At 37.9% G+C, this 27,002-nt stretch overlaps 1 protein-coding gene across 1 annotated transcript in view; it reads left to right on the top strand.

The window, feature by feature from the left end:
- THSD4 (thrombospondin type 1 domain containing 4) overlaps positions 1–27,002 on the top strand; it is a 240,197-nt gene that overhangs the window by 64,208 nt on the left and 148,987 nt on the right. Inside the window, exon 6 of the mRNA XM_054168869.1 lies at positions 1,874–1,976. Coding sequence (XP_054024844.1) covers positions 1,874–1,976 — 103 coding nt within the window. The remainder of the gene's footprint in view (positions 1–1,873; positions 1,977–27,002) is intronic.

Genomic DNA, 27,002 nt, shown 5'->3' with positions numbered 1-27,002 from the left:
AAAACAAGAAACAACAAAACTTTACAGCAGACTGCCAGAGAGCATGTGCCAGAAAAGGGTGAAGTAGTGCAAAAAGAAACCCTTCAGGCTTGGTTCTTTACTGGCGCAAACTGATGTTGTTCTGCTATAATTTCATGTAGTGACCTTAATTTATGGCAGCTCAGGTTCTGTTCCTTCACCTCTAGGATATGTGTCCTAATTGAGCTCTATGAAAAATATAAGCTTCCTGGCCTTGGCTGGTTGGTTGCGGTGGCTGAGTTACACTTGCCCCATTGCTGTGCCAGAGATGTAAGGATGAGTATTTCAGTTGTGGGAATATAGATTGGCTTTCTGCATTTGGCACTTAGAAGGACTTTTGGTTCCATCTTTCCAATGTAGTTCAGTGGCTCATGATCCTGTTTTCAGGGCAGCCTTTTTTTTTTTTTTTCTTCTTTATTAGAGGGTTGTTGAGGAGAAAAATATTTGCATGTACTTGGAGATCTCAGAAGGGTGGGCGAATGAAGCACAGATGGCTCCTTGGCCAGAAACAGTGTTTATTCTAGATGATTTGTTGCCATGATTCTAATAAAAGATAAAGTAGACCATGAACCTTCCCCCCGGCCATGTCTTTAGTACAGTTTATAGCCCACTTGAAAACTCTTGACTTCGACATCTCACTGATCCAGTTACAAATATCTTCATATATGGAGGGTGGATATAAGGCAAGAACTCCTCTGGGACCTCTGTTGTGCTGGCTTTTACTGCAAAGTCCACCAATCTCTCTCTTACACAGATAGAAGAGAACTGACTTGAGGTTGCAATGAGAACCTCTCTTACTGATTTTCTTGCCATTCCCTTTAAAACCATAGTTATTTAGCCATGCTGCTTTCCTGTAATATTGTCTCTATTCTTCCCTTGAAAGCTCATATAGAATAAATATTCTGCTATTCTGGTCCAGTTCTTCATGTGGTTTCTACTCCTCTTGAATAGTGTTTTTACCTACTCTTCTTGAATAGTGTTTTTAACAGCCATTTTGATCATTTAAAGGCCAAAGCTTGTCTATTTCTCCAAGCATGGAATTTGTTATTATTAATCCCCTGCCTTTTCTAGAAATCTTTCTCCCTTTTTTGTATGCTGACAGCTGTAATGTGAGGGTACAGGCAGAACAAACTAATTAAGTATGTAATTTGTATTTGCTTTTGGAATCTGCTTCACATCTAAACAAGGCTTGTCTGCCAAAGGTTTGCATTGCAGGTGACCTTACAAAGGATGTTATTTCTCTGTAAAACTTGCCCTGCCCTAATATATGGCCAGTATGTGTGTGTGTGCACGCTGGAAGAGGCTCTTCTCACTATTTTGGTTCAAGACCTTTGAAGCTGGCATTTGAAGGCAGAAGTTAACATACAAAGTCATGCAATGACTGCGACAGCAGCATGTAGAATTAAGAAGTGAAAAAGCGATAATATGGTATTGAAGCATAAAATAAGAAGCTGGTGTGGCATGCTTTTAATAAGTGATGCAAGCATGTATGTTGTTTCAACTGTTGAATCTGAGCCCGGAAAACTAATAATGAAAAATGTGAAGCTGTTGTGCAAAGGAAATGATTTAGATATAATTTATTGACTTATCTTGAAGTGTTGTCTTTTGCTGAGGAAAATGACAGCTCAATTAAAAAATGGCTTGCTGTTTTTTGTTGTTGTTGTAGAACCCTTGCTCTGTGAACTCTACAGATTCTTTTTTATTTTTAACTACAGGTACTTTTGATACTGTTACTCAAAAGCACAGTGTTCATTATCTGGATTAGAGTTTGGCAATGCCTTCATTAACCTTCTATAGTGTGTTAATGAGAAAGCAAAAATAACATTGCTGATTTATTATTCTTTTATTTGAACAGATGTGTCCTGAAAGCAGCAGAAATATCAGAGAAGTGCAGTGTGCATCATACAATAACAAGCCATTTATGGGTCGATTTTATGAATGGGAGCCTTTTGCAGAAGGTAAGGGAAGACAACTTGGTTCTGCATTATTATACAGACAGTGTTTTGGAAAGGCAAACGTGAATTTATCTTTGTGGAACCCATCAGGCTTTGACTATTAGAGTCTTCCTCATTTTGCTCTGTTCATCTGCTGCATTTATTCATCGGCAGACAAGTAGATAATCTCACATCAATCTTTCTTACATTTGACAGGAATGTAAGCATGCAAATCCTGCTTTGACAGGTACACCATTGGTTCTGTACAGTGTTACAGTAGTATTTCACCTACTACACTGCTAGTTGCCCTCTTTTTAGAAGTATTTACTTTTGATGATGAAGCTCAGTAAGGCTTCATTTATGTAAATGAAGTTACATTTTTGTAATGCCACCTTAGCAATGTGACTCATGGTTTTTATGTGTTGATTTTAGGACTTTCTGGCTGTTTACTCTCTATTTTCTAATGTTATGTTTGACAGTTGGGATGGTGACTGTGGGAGGGATACCTGTGCTATGGACTTCCTCAGCTGCATGTTGCACTGGTGGTCCTGGAACACAAAGCAGAAGCAGTTGTTGTAGTGGTCTGCCCCCCGTCTAGAGTTCTAACCCTTGGAGGATAAAATCTTAGTCAGTCGAGGATTGTAACCTTTCTCCAGAAGCATGTTTTATCAAAGGGTTATATATTTTGTTTGTCTTTCTGGAAGCAAGACCTGGATCCACATCAGTTGAGATTTGTCTGTCTTTTTTTTCTTCTTTCTTTTTAAATGAGGTAAGTAATTTATTCTTCCATTATGTCTCCATGGTTTAGTTGATTAGATGGTGTTGGATGATGGGTTGGATGCAATGATCTCGAAGGTCTCTTCCAACTTGATTTATTCTATTCTAAATTCAGAGGAATATGGTTCATGTCTTGTTGATTTTTTAAATTTTACTTTTATTAACATTTTTTTAAAATCTCTTTTTCACAAACCTTCAAAACCCAAAGAGGATTTATGCATACAAGAATATGTGTGCAGACTGTGGAATAGCTATCCGTTATTCTCAGGCCATTCTCTCATGTGACATGAATCGCTACTAGGAGGGTACAAGGATGACTTTGTTACTCATACTGTGTGACAGGCTGTGTGTACTCTGTACCATATGTTCTGTGCAACGTCTCCCCTCCAAATGGAGGTAGTGTCACCCTAAAATTGTAAAATGCCCTATCTACTTATCATTTGTGGATTTGAGAAGGACAAAATAGAAGGAAGAGGATTTACATGTATTCTTTTAAGTGTGTCTTGAATATGGCTTTTATTGCCTTCTGTATAAGTAGCTATAGATTTATCTTTATCTATGTATGTCCTAAAATTGACACAGTGGCAACATTTACTTGATCATTACACATCTTCAGTGTCATGAATCTGTTCTGGGGCGGTTAGTGCCCTGTGTGTGTGTTTTACCTTCCTTCAGTCTTTAACTCATCATGCTAAGTTACTTACCCAGCTCCCAAAGGGAGGCAAAATAAGAGGTCTGGAAAAGGAATGGGAAAGTTTCTTTCATGACAGAGGGCTTCCTCCTGGTTCTCATATTTTTATTTCCCCTTCCTTCATCATAATAGTTAGAAGAAGAAGAGGGATGATAGATACTGGTGATTTTTTTCGGTGTTAAACTGAGGTAATATCTATCCTATATTATAGAGCCTAATAGTAAGTGTTGAAGTGAAAGCAGTGAAAAACACATCTGCAGGGCTGCAGCTGGGTTTGTCAACTGGAAGATGACACTTGCTGCTGTCAATGCTTTTGGGAGCTGAGGAAACCCCTTGCTGGACTGCCCTGTGTCGGTAGCTCTCTCTGAGCCAGCTTCAAGGTTCAATGCCTTGACTCACTGCACAAAATGCCTATTTTGTAGCAATAATACCCTTCCAAAGAGTGGACATTCAGTATATACTACACTTTTAATTGAAGTCATGTTTGGCATTGTGAAGTTGCACAAAAGGAAGTTTCAGAGCTGTACAACTTTGGCACTTTGCACCATGAATTTAGGCAGGAAAAAAAAGATGTGGTACCCCAGCAAGGACATGGCTAAAAAGGCATATTCAGTGGACAGTGTGACTTCTTCTACAACATGGCCTCAAAATCTTGTGATGTGTTGGTTTTGATGCATCCTTTTTCAAACTTCTGTTGACAAGACACTGCCAGTGCTGCCAGCTCAGCTCACCTCCATCTCCTTGCTTCCTACACAGCAGCTTTGAGTTACACTGCTCTGTGCCAGGAAAGATGACTCAGGGGATCTAAAACATGTCCCAATCATTTCTTAGCCCCTCTCATTCATAGCACAGCTTGCTCCTAATGTTTATGTTGGATCAACAAGGGCAGCTAAACCATAATTTACAGCCCTGTCTTGATGGTGAATTAAGTGTAATTATTATTTTTTTTAAATGCACATGGTTTTATTTCTCCCTTGTTCAGATTGATGCAGCTGCGTTTCTAACCCTTGTTTTATCTGCTCCAACACAAACTTTTGTCTTTATTAATAAAGCCATATTGAAGGGACTGTAAACCCTATGAATTTAGAGTTTTCAATGAAAAAACACTAGTTTGTGTTGAAGAGCCAATAGCACAGAATGGCTTTAAGGGCAGGATATGAGAGGAAGAATCCAGTTGTGACAGAGGAAAAACATCACAAGGACATGATCATAAAACCTGTAAGGGAGTTCAAATCAATAAATGCTTGAATCATTGTTATGATTGAACTCTCTTTAATTTCAACTCTTTATTTCAGCTAACTTTTGTTATTAATTGTGGTGAAAAGTTCATAAGCTAAAGTTTTTGATAGTTTGATGGCTGTATGAAAAGAATGTATTGAAAAGAAGGAAAACTATTGGAAAACTCAGTGGGAATGTGACCACAGGAGTCTCTCTTAGTGAAGAGTAACTATGTTTTTGAGAGGAGGGAGACAATTGCAGGTTTTTTTGGGGGGTGTCAGAAATCCTTGAGAAGTTTAAAGATGAAATAAAAACAACTTCAGGAAAATCTCTGCATGATACTTCTTCTTTAGGAGGATACCTGGATAGTCTTATGTATCCAAAACATGTTGTCAAAGGTAGTATTCAACAACTGCAGAATATCTTGGTGAACTGCAGACCCCCTTCTTTTAATTATGTTACCAGCTTCTACATTAGTGCTTCATGCCGCAGGTAGGATCACACCTGTGCCAGCAGGTAGGTGCACCTGTGGGTCTGCACTGTGGGTTCTGCAGGCAGGTTTGGCTTTCCTGGCCTGTGTGGCTTCTTCAGGTAACCAACAGGGCTGTCTCTGCCTGCTGCACAAGTGGAGGAGAGCTTCACAGACTTAGGAGGTGATGTGACTGCATCTCCAGGGTGTCAAACCTGAAATAGCTAAAAATCTAGTCTCTGAGGACTTGGCTTTCTTCTTCCTCTTACACATATCAGTTTACAAGCAGAAAATGCTGCAAAGTTCAAGCTTTTTCTCCTGATAGTTTAACTTTCTTAGCAAACAGTAAAAGAGAGGTTTTGCAAATCAGAGCCTGATCTGCTGAAAGTCAGACATTTATCCGTAAAAGGTACTTTAAACTTTGCCTCCTTCCCTCGTAGTAAAAGAAATGCAAAATTTTCATGGGATTTATTATGTTTGGGTTTGGTGGTGGTTTTGGTTTTGGGGTTTTTTTTTTATGTTTTCATTTTGTTATTTTGAAGCAAAATTGTAATGGGAAGTTTTCTAAAATGCAGACTTGACCAGGCATATCCTCCAAGTGACATTTTTGTTTGCTTTTTGTGGCAAACCAGCTGTCATTTCAGTGTTGCCCTTTCAGGTGGGTGTGTTGGTTTGCAGGGCAGCATGCTTATTTACCTGCATCTCACTTGCAGCAGGAGTTCTTGCTGTTTCAGGTGTATATGCTATTTTTCATGTGCAGCTGCAAGCTGTGTTAGCGCTCACTGGATGCTAGCTAACAAAGATAACAGCAGGAACGAGTACGTGGCTAAAGGATCATCATAGTGGTGGCTGTACAGATGATTTAGTTCCACTCAGTAGAGTCAAGATGTCTTTGGCTTAAGGTATTGTATTAAGCCAGACGAGTTTCTAGGAATAGAGCCATGCTCAGACCTTGAAAGCTGTTTAAATAGTTTGTTTCTGGCAGACAGTGGCTGGAAGGCTAAGGCCTGCATGGAGAGGCCCCTGCTCCCTGCTGCTGGCAGGCAGGCTGGCCTTGGGGCCATGCTCTTCACCTGCATGGCATCTGTAGGGCCATCTTGAGCTGCTGAACTCTGGCAGGGAGAGGGATCTCTGCAAAGCCTGGCACAGTTCATTCTGTTCCTTCTGATTGCCAGGTCTGGCTTACTCTCACAATTTTATTTTTCTGTTTCATTGCTGAGAGACAAAAGTTGTATGGAGCCTGTACACCACATGGTTCTTTGCAGCAGGGTTCGAGTCAGGCTGGCTTTCCACTGGGATAAAAATTCCTGTAGCCAAAAGCAGCAGTAGCATATATGAAATTCTGTGATTCTCTGTGAAATGCCACTAGTGTCACTGCTGCATTTTCTGTGGGAGGGAAAAATGAGTCCCTGGTCTCCCTCAGTATTGTTGTTGCCAAACCTAACTACTGATGGGCACTATACTGAGTGATTCAAAATCTGCTGAGGTGGAAAGAGGCTGAAAGGCACTGGGCATGATCACCCAACCCTCAAGCAGGGTGTTTGGGCAATTTCAGCTGGCTTCTGTTTCCTTTAAATGTATCAGAACCCAAACACTGAATGGATGGAAGGATACTTGTTCTGTAAATTTTTCACCCTGGACTTCTTGGTACTCCTCTAAAATGGCTTTCATGTCTCCATCCTGAGACCTGTCTTATGTTCAGGGCAGGTAGTTCTGTTGCATGCTGCAAATCCTTTGAGTTTAGTTTTTGCTTTAAATTATCCTCTAGTAACCTGACTTCTAGCTATATGTGTCTTCCAGGTGAAAAAAAAAAGTTCTGAAGAATATGAAATGTATAGCTTCCACAAGTGTCTAGCACATACTGCAACTTTTAGTACTTTGTGTTAGAGAAGAGGCATTTAGGATTTAGTATGAATTAATATTTGGTATTAAGATGAGGAATGAAGACTGATGCAGGGCTGCTACATTTATCCATATTTTTTTATTATGGGATTTGTAACAACAGATTTCATGCATTTTGAACTGCAGAATATCTTCTCATAACAGATCAATGTCATGTTCCAATTTAAGATGTTAAATAGCTAAGAAGCTTCTCTGATCTGCTGGTAATTGATGGCACTGAAGATGCTGTTTTGGTTTGGTGTTTTGTGGTTTTTTTCATGGTGGTGGTTTCCTTTTTTTCCCCCCTCCACTTGTTATAGATCTTGATTAATTTTATTCAAATGCATGGCTAGTTCTTGAAGCTTGTACTTGCTTGCACTGTGTTTTCTATGACAACTTTTTTTGTTACTCCTCTTTAATGTGAAATGCTTTAGCCTGGCAGATTGATCAAAGAGAAAACAGAGTTTGGGGGGGCTTGAAATGTACTGAGTAGGTGGTATTTGTATTTGTTGATAAACTACAACTCAAAAAATGCACACTTGTCCAACAACAGGTAACAACAGAGTATAGATGATATCAGAATTGGCATTCTTCGATTTCATCACAAAACACAAAGGGATTATTTGCACCTTTTTCTCTCCTTGTTTGTAATACGTATGTAGGAAAAAAAAAATCCCACCTGGGAGTTTGTCTCATCTCCTTCCTGCAAACCAAAACAATAAATCTATGGCTGACAATTAAAATAGCTGTTACAAAAGGATGATGGTATAGTCCCTTCTACATGCTGTTTGCATGCACTTTTCTTCAGGGTGATGGTGTAGCATAATGTGAGATTTAGGAAATAGATTTGGAAAAAAATAGTGAAAACTTTGTCCTCTTTTGTATTTCATGAGAACTAACATCTTCAGTTACTGTGTGACACATGAAACACACTGCAGTTTGCTTTGCATGGCTTTTTCTGTTATCTCTTGGGCTATTTCTAAGTTGAATCAGGCTTAATCTTTAGCTGTTTCAGTAACAGTTACTTAGCAAAGGAATAACAATAAACTGAACAGTAAACCAGTGGCAGATTAGTATAAGATAAGTCATCCTGAGCATATACCAGAAATCTTTGGCAAGAGCTTAAGCATTATAGACACATCATTCTTCTCATAGTCTTGTGGAATATGAGCTCTGCTTTCCTTTGGACTCATTGGCAATCCTACCCCAGGCAGTGAAGTGTTCATTTTTCACACATTATTGAAAATAGTATTTAACTTTAAAATGAAGTCTCTTTGAAATGTTACTCAATGATGAGACTAGAATTTATTCAAATGCTGTAGAACAAGAAGTTAATTTATACTGTATCCCTTCCCCCCCCCCCCTTTATTTATTCCCTGTTTGTGAATGGATAATGAGAAAAAGCAGTTGGAAGTTTACAGAATTTTAAAGGTATGGCTATGCCAAAGTATCTGAGGCATTTCTTTAACCTCATCAATAAATCTCCTTCCTGAACATCTGTTGTGCTGAGCTTGACCTGGAAATTATAAATATCCTGTCTATTACTGAAATATGTAACTACTTCTATAGAAAGCTTTAATAAAAAAATATACTTAGATAGTTATAAATATATATATGGAAAACTAATGCTTCCACAGAGCATTTTAGCTTTTATAGTAATGCCTCCTATATAATGTTAATAATATTCAAGTTTTGCTGTGGGTTTGTAAAAAGCTTAGCGATACCAGTCTGGTTTTTACCTGGCATTCTGTGGTTGGTTACAATTGAAATAATGATGCACATGCATTTGTAACTACACTCTGATGCATGAAATCATCCATTTCCCTGTAGTAGGTCATATGCACTGCATGTTGTGATGTTTCTGGTTCTTCATTTTCCCCACTTTGCTATTTGGAGAGTGAAGTGAATTAAGGGCGATGAGAGAAAGAAAAATTTGGTGTTTATAGGTGGACACCTGGATGGGCCTGGAGAATTGGACAGGGTTGTTAGCTTTTCTCACACTTTTTACTGCTGTTTGCATTGACATGGTTACTGTATACAAGTATACATGTAGAAGTGGTTTGGGATGCTTTAGTCTTTTTTGAAATAATGCTGTCATATTGTTTTACTCCTGTGGAAAGTTCATGAGAAAAGTGGTATGCTATGCTTTAGAGACAAAATACCACTCCAACAATTCACTTTCTTTGCCTTCTTTATAATGAAACACCAATATAAAGGCATCCTTTCCCTATTTGGACACCTCTTTTGGGATATGAAAAATTAGTCTTAGCCTGAATTCTTCTGAATCTGTTCTTTTTGGTGGTAAATTCCTTTTGTAGCAGACAGACAAGCAGGCTCAGATGCTTTGAACAGATGTATTTTACAGCTTCACAAGGAAACTATTTTTTACAAGTTTTATGATTGTAGTCCTAGGAGTGCTTGTCACGCACAACCATTTCTTTTAGCAGTGCCCTAGAATGGGGGAGATCTTTGAGCTCACAGTGTTTTGCAGGTGTGTATTTCTTGCAGAAACCCCAGTGAGCCTGTCATGTCTCCCAGATCCAAGAAATAATCTGGAGAATAAAACAGAGCTGCAAAGTTGAGACTGTGTAATCATTTTAACATGTTATACATTAACCTTGGGGAATATTGAATAAACAGGGCAACAATTAAGCAAAGGATTATCAACACGTGTTCCATTTTTGTTGTTAAATGTATGAAATACTTACTCAACATACTTCTTTTACAACCTTCATCTTTAAAAATCAAATATTCTTCATTTCAAACACTTTCTTCTGTGCACTGTGCATTGGTTAATGTAGAAGACAAAATTTTAGAATGCCTGGTGAATATTCTTTAGATGCATTTCAAAAAGATTTTAATAGTTTCTTAATATTTCCCATGTGTTTTATCTCAAAAAGGCTTTCATATTAACTGCTCTGGTCAACACTGATTGTCCTAATGTGAATTTGTCTGAGTAGCAGGCTATGGAGCTATCAGTCAGGTTGCTGCTAAAGTTAGAGGAAGGCAATACAAATATGACTTGTTATAGGTCTTAATGGTCCAAGAACTGGTGAGGTTAGTGGGAGTTTTACCCATTTGCTTCAGTGGCTTCTGCATGAGGTAATTTAGAAGAAAATTCACCATGTAACTAAAAAAGTGAACAGAACTGTAGAATTTGTGTTGCAGGCTGATAATAACCAGATTTCTGGGAATCCAGAGATATCTTATGTACCTAATTCTGTGAAGGCCTAGAATCTCACTAGAAATTTCTGGTTTCTTAAAAAAAAGATGATGTAATTAAAGAGTTCAGCTGTGGTCCATACCTCTGTTGAAAGGTTCAAGGAGCTTTTACTCAATTTTTTTGGGTGTGCATACAGGCAGGGACTTGGAAGGCAGCAGCACATAAATGTGGGAATGAGAGTTTTCCTTAATTCTGTGAAGACTTGAAAGTACACAAAGAAGGAATTTTAGGACCATCTCCAAGACCAGATTACCTAGTTTTTCACCCCTGCCCAAGATGTTTGGTTTATTGTATGTGTTCCTGAACAATTACAGTTGTGACTACTAAATTAAACATTTAGTTCACTGCCAAATGGTTTAAGTAATGACAGTTGTTCTAAAAAAGCAATATAGCATAGGTAGTTCAAAAACCCTCCAAACACTGCAGTAACTCTTAGAGAAATTCACAATAAAAGCTGTCTTAAGAAATACAGACTCTTTCTTATCTACTCTGAGCGACTAATTTCTTCCTAGTATTTTTCATTATGCTAAAACAATTACATATTAAGGTACTTTTCATTTGTTTTGTTCATTTTGAGCCTGTTTGACTATTGGGTGATACAAAAGGAAACATAACATGAACTCAGGAGGGAGTTGGATGTGAATCTAAACATTTATGTTCCCAGTTTCCGTTTGTGTACTCAGAAATTGCTTATGCACAGTCTCAGCAGTAGAACTTGCACTTGCTCTTACTGATGGAAAACTTTATTTTCTTAATGTAACCTCTGTGTCCTTGTGTAGTGTTTAGAAATTAATGTGTACCTATACTAAAAAGGCAGATACACAAGTACAATTTGTGGGTTGTACCTGGTTAGTTTTTGTAACTGTTTTAGCTTAAACTCATCTCTTCTGAAACTGAGTTTTGGGTCAGTCTACAAGTGGAGCCAGAAGCTTTGATTGTAGCTGTGAATAGCAGCATGGTGTGAGTTCACAAGTCAAGAAGTTGGGGCTAGCTAAAAAGTTTAGGAAGACAGCTCAAGTACGGAAGATTTTCAGATCTGGTGAGTATTCTGCTGCTTTGTTTTAGGAAGAGGTGGCTTATTGGTGATTGACATCTAAGCATGGTATAGGGCACTTAAAGCATGAGTAATTTTTGCCCAAACTAGAAAATTGAAGTTCCCTTAGGTAAGGCCATAATTGCAGGCTCACCAGCTTAGAGGGATGTTTGGGTTGCTTCTGGAGGATCTGTGCCGGTATCTGCCTCTGAGCCATAGTAGTGGTAAAGTTTAAGACGTGCTTCTGAGTTACTGCTGCATAACAAAAGTACATTGCTAGAAATTTACTGTTATATTCATATTTTAATCCTGTGACAAACATAAAGGATAAAAGTAATTTGCTTAACCCCCTCTTATTCTGATAAACCCTCTTTCTATGGGATATGAGTGAAAAGATACCTTTTCTTTAGAAGTATGAGATGAAAGCCTTCAAAGCTAGTCTGTGTGGCTCAAGCAGAGTGCTTAGATTTATCAAGCTCAATTTTAGTCTGGAGTCACTGTGCAAGACTTTGGGAGATGGGAAGGGATGGGAAGTTGTAAAGATAAACTATAAAGGGTTCATAAGGTTTGAGTATATGGCCTATTTTTTAACCTCCTACTACTTTAAAAGCTCTCAGATTGATGCTTTCCAACTTTATCTCTCAGTGTTTTAAAGGAGCGGAGACATAACTGTGTGCTAGAAAAATGAGGTTACTTATTAAAATAAATGTGGGTGCCTGTACTGCACATTATTATTTAAGTGTAAGCATTCCTGTGTTTCCTGAGCATTTTGTTAAGGTTCTGAATTGAGGTTTTGGTAGTGATGAGTGTTATGAAGGGAATTAAAAAGGTTTTGCCAATATAGCCAACGTAAGTAGTTGGAGTGGCATTTATATATGCTTGATATTCCTTCTTGCTATGATGAATAACTAGTTCCAAAGTAAGGAAAATGTTACCCACTGTGAAAGAAAAGCTTATAATATGGATGAACATCAGAAGAAAGAGATTCCCAGTGGTGGTATATAAAATTAAAAGCAGAACTGGCTTCTATTGTGCTCTGTTTCCATTAGACGTCTCGGGAGTTTTATAGGCACGGCGCATAATAAATATCTAAGCCATAGTTTGAGGTCCTTTACAAAGGAGAGAAAATTCTTGCTAATATTTTTCTGGATCAGTCCTTCTTACACCCAGACAGATACAAATCTCTGGCATTTGTCCACAAAGTCAACTTGTGAATTTGTTAATTTGCTTTCTGTATTTCACCGAATAACTGAATTTAAATGCAAACACTACCAGTTTCAAACTAAGTTTGAAAGAGACAGAGAAACCATGCATTAAATTTGCTCATCTATCTGCCAAAAGAGGAGATTTGTCTCAGAATAATTTTGGTCAGAGCCCTAAAAATACTGGGATGAAACTCACTGTGATTGGTTCTGCTGAAACAGTACAATGATCCCTCTAGAGAGAGATCACAAAGAGCTAACTGTTTGGATCCATTACACCACTGATGTGGATATCAAGTATAAAAACAGAAACAGACCTCAAAAAGTTGAGCCTGATTTTTGGTTTCCCCCCCACCAATACAATATTATGAGTCTGGTGACATCATCAGATCTGAAAAGTAATATAGTCTTTTATGGTATTTTTTTTTTTCATAACTGCAATATAAATGTAACCTAGTGTATGTAAAATACATTAGAGCAAATCCACGAGCAATTTCCTTCATTGTAACAAATACTGTATCTCATTAGAGCAAAACAAGCCCCCAGTTATGTTGCAGAACATCTGCTTAAAAATTTCAAGTTCCTCCAAGAGTGCTGCCAAAACAACTAAAAAGTCAACATCTAGTCCACTACTTTGATCAACTGAAGTAATAACATTATAAATACTGCACTGAATGAAGATCTGGTGAAAGGCAGAGCAGAGCAGTGCTGTTGGTCCTACACTCAGACAGCTCTCATTGATGGTGATGTGACCTAAGGCACTGGAACTAGATTTCTGACTTGCATGGATTTCCCATGTGACAGTGAGAAAGTTAGTTGATCTTTCTGTGTCTTGACTCTAAGATCACTTATACTTTCCCTGTGAAATTATTGTTGTGCAGGAGACCAGGAGTGAAAATTTGTGCCTTCTTTCAATAGCAATGTATTATACCATATCTTTGTGTGACAGTGACCAATGCCTTCTGATTTTATGTTTCTGTTGTTGGTTATTTTCAGCAGTATTTTGATTCTAAATCTGTTATGCTGCAATCAGTTAGTGACACCTTGAATTTAGGTAAAACTGCCATTTACAAGTGAAACGAATCTGAATTAAAATACAGGTTTCAATGGCAAATACATAGAATAAACATTACTTTTGTATCCATGAACAGAGAGAAAGTTAATAGCAAGAAGAATCAAAAAAGATGTGTTGATAAGCCTAATCCATCCACTGTTTCACTGTATAGTTAGAGCTTTATTTGCTGAATTTAAATAGTCTTAATTCTCCTTGAGAGAATTTTCAAGTGTTTAATAGTCTCAGTGTCAGGTGTTTGGTTTTTTCAGTGGATTTGATCTTACTTCTGAAACCCATATCAACTTTACTGACCATTCTTAACCCTTCTTTCATGTGATTACAGAGTTTTCAGGTGTTTATGTATCAATTGTCTGACTGTTACTTATACTGTATATATTTAGCTTAAAACAATTGGAAGGAAAGTCTGTTGAGTTCATTTGTCATTCATGAAAGGAAGATGTGCATCTAAGACCTGCAAAAGGTTTGGCTTTCTCTAGTGACGGTTTATAAGCTTTCAAAGTTGGTTTTCTAGCACCATGGTTAGAGCTGTTACTGGACAGCAATATGGGTAACTTTTTGCTTGATACGTTGAGTTTCTTCCCTCCCTTTTCTCTCTTACTTGCTTTTCTTTTATACTGACAATCCCTTAGCGTTCTGCCTTTCAAATACAATGGCACAACCTGGAGCTGATGTGCAATATGTTGGCTTGTTTATAGAAGCAAACTTGGCAGGGCCAGCCAGCTCCCCTCACATTTGTACAGCTCACCTCTGGTGCATTTCACTAGCATCTGGTTTAAAAACGATGCAGCAAAAGATAACATTTCTTATCAGATTTCATAAGGAGAACAAAAAGCAACTGTATAAAGTATTAATAGTTTGTCTTCAGTTTTAAAGTATTGTTCATGTCCTGCATCCTGTAAAGCATGGAGAATTAATCAGTAAACATGCTTAGTGTCAGCCCTGCATGGGGGAGACAGGGGAAATGTGATCCCATGTACTGTGTGTGAAAGTATGCCAGCTCTTACTGTATAGACTAAAGTAAAATGTAAATCTCCAGTCAACATTTAGCATTATCCTTCAGGAAATTTTGAGGATCAAAACAGTCTTTAAACACTTGATTGCTTTTGCCCCTTTTCCTGATACACAGTAGTCTAAAGCCAGCTCTGCATTGACCAGTTGTAACAATAACTCTATTTTTACCACCATAACCCCAGTCAACAGAAATTGCTTAAGTTCCCAAGGACAGCACGTGTTGTTGGCTTCCAAATGAAATTACAGGGATGTTAGCATTGAAGACCTGCAAAATTCAATTTGGCATAAATGGGGTGGAAAAAGCAGTTAACTTTTACATGCCTGGAAGTTTAAAATCCCAAGCTGATAATGGACAATTCAGTTGCAGCATTTTTTAGTCATCAAAATGATAATCAAAATTACAGTAGAAGACTTTAAGAGTATTTTAAAATTCAAACTAAGGCTATCTATCTGACTTTACAAGTCCAATGAGTACTGCCCAAAGCATGCATGCTCATGCAGACAACTGTTTGCACAAATAACTTCTTGCATTTATTCTAAGCTGAAGCACACCATTCATATGAAGTGTACCACTGGTCTGTTTATCTCAGTGTAATTCTCATGGTTGGAATGTTTATAAAGAGACAAAAATAAACAGTTACCAGTAGTAAGTGCTGAAATATGTTTTTTAGTTCACAGAACTATGCACAAACATATTCTAAAACTATGTGGCTAAGCCTAAGAGCAGTTAGTCTTATCTTATTTATATACTGGTAAATTCACCCCCCCACTTAGTCAAGGAATTGTGTGTGTGCAGGCTTGTGTGATGTTTGTATATGAAGGAAATGTAGTATGTATGTATAGGTCATTTATAAACTGGTTAGCCTTTAGAATATATGATCCTTGAAACAATATTTCAATAAATTATTGTAATGTTGCAATAATTTCACTAACTATTTCATGAAATATTTATTGCATAACTGCTTATTGAAATTATTGCATTCACGTGTAAGTCAGTGTTTTGTTGACCAAAGAATCTGTTGATATTCTCATGTAACAAGTGCAAATGAAGTGAAAAATGAAGTGAATAAGCTGTTGGAGAATCATTGCACAAATTTCTGCCTGGGCACCACTGTTCCTCAACAGGAACAGAAAGTGCAATTAGACAATATAAATTAAGAAAATGTACTTGACCACTACAGGAAGTCAGTCTGCATGCTGGTGCTGGAGAAGCACAGAGCTATGCTAAGGTGGTCAGGCTTTTCAGTCTGTAACCTCTCTGGTGGAAAAAGAAAATACACTGATGCTGACATAGTTCAGTTATTTAATAAAGATTTACCTAGCTTAGAGAAAAAGAATGTCAACATGGCACCCCCTAATCTAGCAAGTGTGGTTCAAAGCATTTGCATTTGATATTTTCTTTAATTTTACAATATAGTTTCAAATATATTTAATTGAAATGCAGGGAGCATTTGTGGTTATAGAACAGAATAGAATAGAATTAACCATGTTGGAAGAGACCTTCAAGATCATTTGAGTCCAACCTGTCATCCAACACCATCTAATCAACTAAACCATGGCACCAAGCACCCCATCCAGTCTCTTCCTAAACACCTCCAGTGATGGTGATTCCACTGACTCCCTGGGCAGCACATTCCAATGGCCAGTCACTCTCTCTGTGTAGAATTTCTTCCTAACATCCAGCCTAAACCTCCCCTAGCATAGCTTGAGACTGTGTCCTCTAGTTCTGGTGCTGGTTGCCTGGGAAAAGACACCAGCCCCCACCTGGCTACAACCTCCCTTCAGGCAGTTGTAGACAGCAATAAGGTCTCGTCTGAGCCTCACTCTTCTCCAGGCTAAGCAACCCCAACTCCCTCAGCCTCTCCTCATAGGGCTTGTGCTCCAAACTCCTCCCCAGCTTTGTTGCCCTTCTCTGAATAGAATTATGTGAAAGCCTGACCCCTTGTGCTTGTAATTGCTGATTAGTCTGTGCCTGAGGAAAGCTCAAAAGAACACCAGACTTGTATGAAAGAAAGGATGACTGAATTATGTTTGAATGGAAGATGAGTTCACTAATAGAGTTGTAGGCTGGCATCTGACTGGTTTTAGGTGCTAGTCAGATGCAACTCCTAGATTCCTTGAATTCACCTAATGCAAAGAAAGAGTTGGAAGACCCAAATCAGAACTTACTCCTGAATAATCCTCAGAACTGACCAGGTACCACATTTTGTTACTGGCAAAGACCCTGATAATTTATGTCTGTCTTTATAAAAGAAAGATGTTGTCTTCTAAGTGTTTGAGAAACCCAGTCAGATGATTGTATACTTCTTTGTCCAAAATGTCACAAGGCTTAAGTCAAGGTTCTGTGACTGTGATTTCAGAGTTCAATGTGGGCCATGGTTATAGAGTACACATTATTTTTTACCCTCTAGAACTGTAATTATTTGGAAAAAGTACATTGTACATCTCCTCATGAATATAAATGGAAAAGCAGTTTAAAGAAAAGAAAAAAGTTGAAGACAGCCCATAAGCTTTGGTTCTGAGTAAAGAGAATAGGAAGAGAAACTAGACTTAATGCCCACAGGTCCTCATATGGAATGAACAGACACTCAGCAATATAAAAAGTAACACCCATAAAAGCATTTTTAAGTGATGAGCTGAATTTATAAATTGAATAAAAATAGTAAGAATCTGTGGAAATAATCTTAGGTGAGCTGTTGAAATACACTGGGTAGAATGTTTGAGGAACAGGATGGAGGTGTGTGTGTATATGAGCTTTTCTGGGACACAGACTATATATGGGAGTGTGCAGATGCACAAAGGGAAATTCAGCATCCTGTGCTGTAGAGCACTCTGCTCATTATCCACGATGCATTGGAAATATTAGAACTGTTTGGCTTGCATGAGGTCATGAGTTGGAGGGCTGCCTTTCTTCAAGTAAGGGTGGAGAAGGTATGCAAAGTATTTAGAGTATGTGTCGATGCATGTCCTGTAGATTGTGCTCTGTGTACTACAGCAGGAAAAAGTAGAGAACTGCTTTTCAGAACTAAAAGTGCTTATTTCCTTTTCCTGGGTAATTTGTTTTTCTTCAGGCTTTTACTCTACCTTCCATCATGTGGATAGTTGTTTTACGCTATATGTGGTCGGACTGAAGCTGTGAAACACACGAGTGCTGCACTGAAATTATGATTACATTTTGGGGAGGGATTTTGGTTTGTTTATTTATTAAATATTTGGGTTTAAATGGAGTTACTTTTGAAAAACATTATCTCTGCATGCATGAAAATAAAGAAGTTGTTTTTAAAATAGACTTAGAGATTGTCACATTTTTATCTGTGGCTTTAAGAAAAATACCAAATACCATGGCATTTAAGATGAAGTCCAAACAGCTGGAAAAGCACTCTGGCTGCACTTGATACAGAAATTTGCAGGAGTTAGAACATATGTGATACTCAGCAGAGATGTTTCTGACTTAGTGTCTGGATGAACTGTGGAAACAGTTCTGTCTGTCAGTCTCATGTGTGGTTTAAGAAACTTCAGAAGGGTTTTTTTTTGCCTAATCTTGGGCACTTAATCTAAAGCTGTGAGTTTTCACTGTCTGTATTACTGTTTAGTATTCTGTGGCATGATGGAACGATGGAATGATCACAAATTGCTTAGATCCTGTGGTATGAAGATGCAATTAATTGTTGTGGGTGTCTTTATGCATAGTACAATACATGAGGTTTTTGCCAGATCTCAGGGCAAGATGGTGGTTTTGATACACAGAGTAAGCTTTTCCCACTCGTAAGGGGAAATCTGAAAGAAAACACAAACTACTTGGAATTGGGGTATTTGGTTAGAAATAAAGGCCATTACCTGCAATTGGAAGTCTCAACAGTCAGAATGGACCTCTGGATATCATCTGGTCCAACTCTCCAGCTCAAGTGGCGTCAACTACAGCAGGCTGCCCGTGACTATGTCCAAATGGGCTCTGAAATAACAGGTTCCAGACAGACCCACTGTCTGTCCTAGAATAAAAAACATTGTTTGTTTTAAACAAGAGAAGTAGATGATCTCTTCAGGCTAGTACTTTTCAAATAAAGTTGATGTAGCTGAGTGCTTGAAAAGTAGCTCCTACTCTTAACAACTATTACTTGTAAAAGATATTTTAATAAGAAACTTTATTAGTAGTGCATGCCTGAGTAGCATATCTGTATTACTGCTAAACACCTTAATAACTCCACTGGGCAAATGCATATTGTAAAATGTGCCATTTAGAGGTCCAGCTGGCTTCCAAACTGCACATTCAAAGCCCAAGTATGTTTTAAAGAGAGAACTTACATACATCAACTGACGTAATTACGCAGTTCCCAGAGACAGCAGATGTGAAAGTTGGTGTTTTCCATTTCAAGGGCATTAGGAAAAATTTCCCTTAGTTTTACTTTTGCGTTGTGTGGGTTTCTTAGCACCCACCATATTTTTGGATGGAATGAGAAGCTAGAAGGTGTGCTTGAATTGCTCATTGGGATCGTGCAAATGTGACAGCTGCAGGTTTTAGATGTGTTCTCATGTGCAAGTCCATTTCATTAGTGTAAAGTAAGATTCTTCCAAAACCAGAAACTTGGTTTCATGCAGCCTTGAATCAGTAGCAAAGCTTTCACTCATCTTTGTAAAGAGCTACTTCTAAAACTTTCTTCTATCAAAAAGGTTAATACAGGAGCAGTCAGCTGTCAACATGTGTGAGGAAAGGTCTTTCAGTAATAACCAGCAGAACCTAACCTAACTGTGGTGAATCTTTAACCAGAGGATGTTTCAGTTAGGAGCCTGCCTGCAGGTGAGGACCGAGTTAGAGGGTTGCTTAGTTCAACACAGAGCTCCTCATCCTTCTCCTGGCCCAAACCTAAACAAGGTGTGTAAGGCAAAAACCATGTGAAACAAATCAGACAGGTAAGAAAACTTTTGAAAGGAAAATGGGTCTCCAAAAATGTGTCAGAATTGTGAACTATTTGGTAGAAAACAAAGGAAACAAAAAAAACTTTTGGTGACTTTTTCAGTCAGTGGGATCAGCGAAAAAGTGAATCTCTCTTTTTTAGGCCCTGTACAACTAGATGGTATTTGCCCAATGTCATACACTTCTTTTAAAAAAAAATTTTAATAGTAAAAAGGGCTCTTCCTTTTCTCATATAAACTCATTTAGGATCTTTTCAGGCTGGAATTACGCCTGTTACACTGCCTGACCTAAAACTCATCAAGACAAAGCACCAAAGACAACAACGCTTAGATAATAGCATTTCATTATTCTTTCTCCAGAGACTTCTTATCTGTCACAACAGTATTTGGAAGTATATATGCGTTACATACTTTAAAAAAGCATCATTTACCCTTGGCTAGAATCAAATTGCTCATTACAAATGTCCTTGAATAACTCCTTGTCCCACCTATCAAAACAGGTATTTAATTTTAAGTATGTATTTAATAGTAATGACTTCAAAGTGATCCAAGCATACGAGTATATGCTATCCAGAATTGCAGTCAGTTTCACGACATCTTGAAAAATCAGCCACAGGTTATATGCAAGTTGCAGACATACACAAATAGTTTGAGTCCATTTTACTTCTGTGGAACAGGGAGAAGGTCTATATGCACATACTTTCCAGTGGAAATTCTTTTCTCCGAGTCATACAGAGAGAGTCACATTGTTCACATAAAATCTAGATTATTTTGCCTGAATAGGCTCAGTGCTCTGGTGAAATTGGTGAGTGCTTTGGCACTCAGGGAAGCTCAGTGCTTTCTGGCATGGTGTTTGTGCTGTGCGCTCCTGTGTGTATGGGAAGTAATGTAGCGGTCTCAGTGTGAGGGTATCTTTGCTGTGGTGATCATTAGTGTATGCTAGCTTCCTCTAATTCTTCTGGCACTACTGAGTTAAGTGGCACAGATGTCATTCACAAGAAAATCATGTACAAAAAAAAGAAGGCTCTAGATTGTTTTTAGCATTCCCATTTTTAGGGCATTAAAACTTTTTAAAGTGAACAGGACCTTTTATACAGAAAATCTCTCTCTCATCACTGGATTGTTTATTCCTTTCCACATTGAGTTGATTAACTGATTAGCAGTTTATAGAGTGGAGTTTATAATTTTTTCTTGTTATTAGGGTTGAAAATCTGCTATGCAGCTTGTGCATCTAAAATGTATTTGTTATCAGCTGGTTTATGAAAATCTATGTATTAGAAGGCTTTTAATGAAAGCAGTAATGTACCACATAATTTAAGTGTTTGCATATATGTGAAGGTTTAGGGAAATTATCATTAGAAGTGATCAGGTTAGATATTTTTTCCTGTTTTTTAAAAAATAAGTTATTTCACAAAGAAAATTTCAAGTATTTGGAACAAATCAAGAAATAACTGTAGTTTTTGTTTCAGAAAGTTTACATGTGTCATTATTAGTGGTTTTTTTAAGCAAAGTATTTAACACTTTGGGTTTCTGAGGCTAGTGGGGACTGTTGGCCCTTCTCCCTAACCCAAGAGGAATTGAAAGCACACCCAGAGTCTGAAGTGACCCCTCTTCTGCTGAGCTTAATTTGTTACTTGGGCATAAGACTTGCTCCGTGACCTAGCAAAGGAATCAAGAGACTCACTGTAGATTCACTCCTGCTTAGGTAGGAATAATTTGGCTCCCTCCCAGTTATGTGTTGATAATTGATCCTTCTCCCATTTTCTTAGAAGAGCAGCACATCACATGGTACTGCCCTTATACATAGGCTTGTAGAGCTATGTATTTCTTATGGAACTGTCATATCATACACTGAAATTCATTAAAAAAAAAAAAAAAAGAATTAAATATGTTCCTGGACCTTGTAATTGAATTTTTGGGGCTGGTACATAAGTTTCTGCTAAAGCCTTAAAGAAAAAAGAAAAAAAATGCTTTAAGTCCCACGCAGAGAGTAGGCAAGGGAGCAGAGAAAGGTAATAATTGTTTTTAAAGGGCACCTGACATGCAGAAAGCTGATTTCTTCAAACATATGAGTTTGTGTTTTGCTAAAATGTTGGCATGATTTTATGAGTCTAAATAGAGGAATGGATATTAGTTCATCTCATCATGCTACTGCAGCAGGATAGTGTAGGTGGATTGCATCCTGCTACCTTTGATACACGAGTCTGCCTGAAACATGCCTGCATGCAAGTGTGTCATGTTGTAATAAGCTGGAGAGGTGTTAGAGAGAAGGAAACGCTTTAAATCGCACTGAGAACCTGATCTAGTCATTTTGGGAGGAGGCTTCCTATGGATTTTATAAGAACTACATCAAGCTCTGTATATCATGATGGCTTATCTCTTGAGAATGTGTTCTGTCTTCAGGCTACCTTGAGAAATGGGAGCTGGACAGTATAGTTGACCTTGCACATGTGATTCCTGAAAGTAGTTTTATGAAGCACCACTGAACATTTCCAACATACATAAAAATAATTCCTTTGTCTCTGGTTATCTAGATAGGGAAAGCCTCATCTGTTGTTTTGAATATAAGAAAAATCTAGGCTATCAGTATCTTGAAGGATGTAGAGTGACATTTTTGTTTCCCATGAGCAACAAAAAGAAGAGGTTAATACTATATATGTCATACTGTCCTGTTTTATCTTTTTTAAAGCTTCGCTTTGTCAGTATGGTTACAATGCTCAGGAATTCTGAGGTTATCTAGATGGTTACCCAAAGTTAAGTTACGGAGCCTGTGAAATCTCTGCTGAATATGATCTTGCTTTAGATCCAGAGAGTGGAGATTTTAACAGCTTGCCTTTAATACTTCTTATAAATCACAAGTTGGAATGACTAGTTTACCTCATAGAAAGATGTGTATCGCTCATTACTGCTTCTTCCAAGAGTTGCCTCACTTGTTCTGAATTTGGAAATATTTCCTTTGGGCTGGAAATGCTTTCTAAATTGCTAGATTACCCATGCACATTTCTCCTATGAAGGCCAAATCAGAATTAATTTAGTTCTAATACTCTAGTATTTTTCTGCTAAACAGTCATCTGTCTGCAAGGCTTATTCTCTGCTACCTTTAATGTGTTGTTGCGTGTTTCCATGTGCATCCATATATTTTCTTTGAAGGAATCAGCTTCATTGAAGAAGAAATCTTTGTGAAATAACTGACCTAAATACAAGTGATGATGGGCTTACAGTCTAAGAACACAAGCTGCAAGCAGTAACCATTTTGCAGAATGCCTGTAATGTCAGGAGGAGCTTTCCAAGTCTTTAAAAAGAGATGTCCTTTTAAGAGCCCTGTAAAACAGGTATTTTTAAAGCACAGGTTAGAGCTTCTGTTCTTTTTGGTGTAGAGGTTGGTTGCTAATCCCAGCCAAACCTTCCACAATCACAGAATCATTTAGGTTGGAAACAAACCTCAGGTTCAAGTCCAAATCAAACTAGTTCACAAAGAGAGAAACCAAAGAAATTTAGTGCAAGAAGGAGTTCCAGTGTTTTTCAAAAGGAACTGGAAGAGAAAAGCAGTTTATTCTCAGACTTCCAAAGGTTGTTGCAAAGAGGCAGCTCTTAAAGAAAATAAACCAGCTAAATACTCAAAGATGTGGTTTAATTATGCAGTAAGTCTTATTATTGAGAAATACAATAGAAGGAAAAAAAAAGATCACCGAGTCACATATTTTTTTCAAGCTGTAGAAAAGCAATGAAGTGATACAAACCAGAAGACTGGGGGAGAAATTGAGCAAGCTTTCTGGGAGGAAGGTTTAACATTGCCTTGTGATTCAGCATAAAGAACTGCAAGAATATAAGGGAGTGGAGTCAGAGGTGTAATCCTCTTGGGTCCATATGCTTATGTGTGATCTTGAACAATCAACTTGATCTCTCTGAGCAACTAGCAAGCTCAAACACTTCTGCCATTTCACTGCCATTTCTATAGTAATCTACCCAAGAGCAAAGAGAAAAAACCTGAGCCTTCCAGTATCCCAACAACAAAAAGCCACTGAGAGTAAACGTTTCTTTCTCACCTCCTCTGTACTTCACTTTAGTGAGACAAATATTCCTAATAAAGGAGGGGCTGGTAATGTTCTAAAAGTAAGCACATGTAAATACCACTGCAGAATCAAAGTCTAACAATGCAGCGGCAAATAAATCAAGGTATTGTTTACTTCAGAACTTTATGTTGACTGCTTCCAGTAACAGGCCAGCATAAAAATCCCCAGCAATCTCAATCTTTGACTAACTCATACTGTCAGATGCCTCCAGATATATTAGCAGGCTTACTGACTGACTGGAAGTATTTCCCAAAATTTCAAGTACATGAAACCTTAGTTACTTCCAGAAGTACTTAGAGTAGTGCAGACTAAATTGCCTCCATTAATTCAGTTCACTGTCAAGAACTGTTTAATTGGTAATTGTGGAAACATACAATTTTATTGTATAATTAGATTATTATTAAAATGTATTTACACAAAGGTGCAAGAAATGAGTGATCAGTATCTATGAATAAGCTAATACAAAGTTCTTAATGGGAATGACAGACAATGTTCATACTTTCCATTTGTTCCCAGGCAGCCCTAATGCTCTGTGTCTGTCCACATGTCTTCCTCATTTCCTAGTTCAAGCACTCTTTGCAATAGAGGCTTCTATGTGACCTGAAACTATTCTGAGAAACTGTCTGTCTCTGTTTGTAATACCATCAAATTCTGCTTTAAAATTTCCCATTGGAACTGAAATATGCAGTCACTGACTGAAATGGGTTACAGCAGTGACAACCCAACATTCTAAAATTGAGCCTTTCAAGTTCTTTTTGCTAGCTATGAATGTTCAGATGATTGGCAAGGAGCTGCCCAAGAACTCGGCAACAGGACTGCTGGTAATTGTGGCTGGAGTGTGTAAATCCTCCTAGAAAACAATAGCTGTCTTTGGTGTGAGGCTCGCTGAAAGTGGGCTGGTCCGAATTTCAGTACCTCCAATGCCAGTGGTGTGTCAGCATTAAAGACTTGAATGACAGCTCCTTTGGTGATCTGGTACTGCTTGTGGGAGTGAGTAGAACAGAGTAGAACAGAGCACAGAGGAAGCTGTTATAGCAGTTTAATCACTGCGGTTTGGATTTTCTGTGATTCACATGTGAAACCTGACTTACTTAACCAAGGTTCTGCTTTTAAACACTTCAAAACTGTCATAAAACATCATGTAGCTGGCAGAGCCCTAGGATCACGCAAGTTCCAAAAGACAAGGATGGAGAGGTATTGAGGGTTAATCTTTGAGCCAAATCCAACAATCCTTACTCATTTCTTGAAATTCAGGTTTTTCCCTTTGATTTCAGTGCCCCCCCCCCCCCCACAAGGACTACATGATTTTATTTCTTTCACTGCTAATTTCTCAGTTGGCTTGATAGTCACCCACCAGTTTCGGTGAGATTTAGGAGAAGGAATACTCCTATCCTTTCATTGTTGTTGAGCATAGTTACATGAAGAACCTAAATGTAAACAGATGTCAATTTTGTAGAAGTCAGCATATTGCTGAAATTTAATATTTTTGTTAGCGTCACTGACAAATTTTATTGTGGAACATTCAATCTCTGGTTTGTGTTCAAACAATATTAAGAGATTGCTGCTGCACTGAAATTTGGAGGAATTTCACAATAAGATCATTCTGCAGCATTTATTTATTTATTTATTGAGTGAGTGAGTGAATGAGTGAGTGTCCTGACCGGTACGAACTGGAATTACAGAGCTTCTTTGGCTACTGCTCCTCACGCTGGGGAATGGGGTGGGGTGTGTGACCCTGTGGTTTGTCTTCTCCTTCCCTGTTGTGCAGAGAACAAGATGGCTGTGCCTGTGTTCTAGTTTGCATCAAATCTGTATAGGAAGCAAGAGTGTTTAATTCTGCTCTTTGAAGCATAACCAAGGGACTTCTTTATTGAGGGTGGTGATGAAGTGTCTTGGCAATGCGTGGTCTTTCTGGCAGTGCAAGGGGGATATACATAGGGACTGGTTTCTTGTTCCAACATTGGAGCAGAGAGAAAGTGTGAACAAAATGAACCATGAGGAAATGTCCCATTCTCTTGTGTGTCATAGAGGTTCATTAATTACTGGTTCAGCAAAGCAATATTTTAATACTTTGTCTGTATGAATCTGCAAATGTCAAACCCAGCACTTTTGTTTTCAGGTATATTTGCTGAGTGGATTATCCACCACAATGGAGTTTGAGTAGTTCCTGTTAAAATCAGTGGTAATTACCTCGAAAAATATTTTGAGTAATTTCTCTAGCATGTTTGCAGCATCCTGATGTGAAAGAAAACATTTAAACTTTTTCCAAGTGGTAGTTGGGGTGAGAACTAGGACCAGAGAGAAGACACATCATATCTAGGAAGAAGGTGAACTTACTAAATTACAAGCTTTGGTTTTCTTTAATAGAATAAAACATTACCTTGATGGAAACAATGTAAGTTAGTCACTGCAAAATTAAAGAAGATAATTGAAAAATACTGGATCTTGACTATGAAAATCAGTTGAGAAGTCATCAGTGGATCAAGTCTCCTTGGGGTATTGCAGGAACACTGGATAAAATCCAGTTTAAAATGAGATCAGGTCATACTTGCAATAATGTCCAAACTATAGGTTTGGTTTTTCCTGCCTGAAACAGCTGCAGATAGAATCAATGCTGTTTCTGCTGCATGAAGATAAATTATTTGTGTGCAGTGCTCCTTCTCAGGAATTCTTGCTTTTAAAAGCTGTAAATGTTTTAAAGACCTAGATGCCAACTGTGTCATGCTTTCTCAGTCTGAATGCTGTTTCACTCTGAACATAGATGTGGTTTGATCACACTGATACCTTCTCAGATATGATACCACACAATGTTAGGGAGCAGAATACTCAACCTGTCTGGGTGCTCATTTGGCTGTTGTCACAGTACTGTGTGAACATCTCAGCAATTACAGGAGTCTTCTGTGACAAAAGAAGTTATATCCTGATTTTGTAGTGGACATGGCTAGTATGCTATCTTGTACAATACAATAAAGGAAGTCTTAGCTTTGGCAGAATCTAGTATGAAGCATCCTGCCTAAAATGGTATTTATTCTAGTCTTATCCATCATTCCTGATGCCATTACAAGAGAAACTAAATGTCATGATTAATTTAACTCTTACAACTATAAACGACTTTTTGGTTGAAGAACTAATGAGTAAGCATTCTATTTTACCAACGTGGTAAGCATTTTGGAAAGCACTCTGAAACCATTTCAACTGCTTTCAGTGTAAATACAGGAAAAAAATGTACATTGTTAATTGCTTACCTTTGCTGTTAGATAGCTGATTCTAAACTAAGAATATTGAATCATATTCTTCCTATTTCTAGTACCACTACATTGTGCCAAATCATACATCAGTACCATCACCATTCTGTTCACAGTCACCCCCAAATTGGAAGTGATTGTCTTTCAGTGGAAATACAATATTAGATCAAGAATTATGTTCTGAGTCCAATTATCTCCTAACATGCTTAGCTCAGCTGAAATGCATTACATTTACATCTCA

This window comes from Dryobates pubescens, chromosome 17, assembly GCF_014839835.1.
Source record: "Dryobates pubescens isolate bDryPub1 chromosome 17, bDryPub1.pri, whole genome shotgun sequence".
NCBI classification, from domain to species: Eukaryota; Metazoa; Chordata; class Aves; order Piciformes; family Picidae; genus Dryobates; species Dryobates pubescens.
This window is presented reverse-complemented; position numbering and strand designations above follow the sequence as displayed.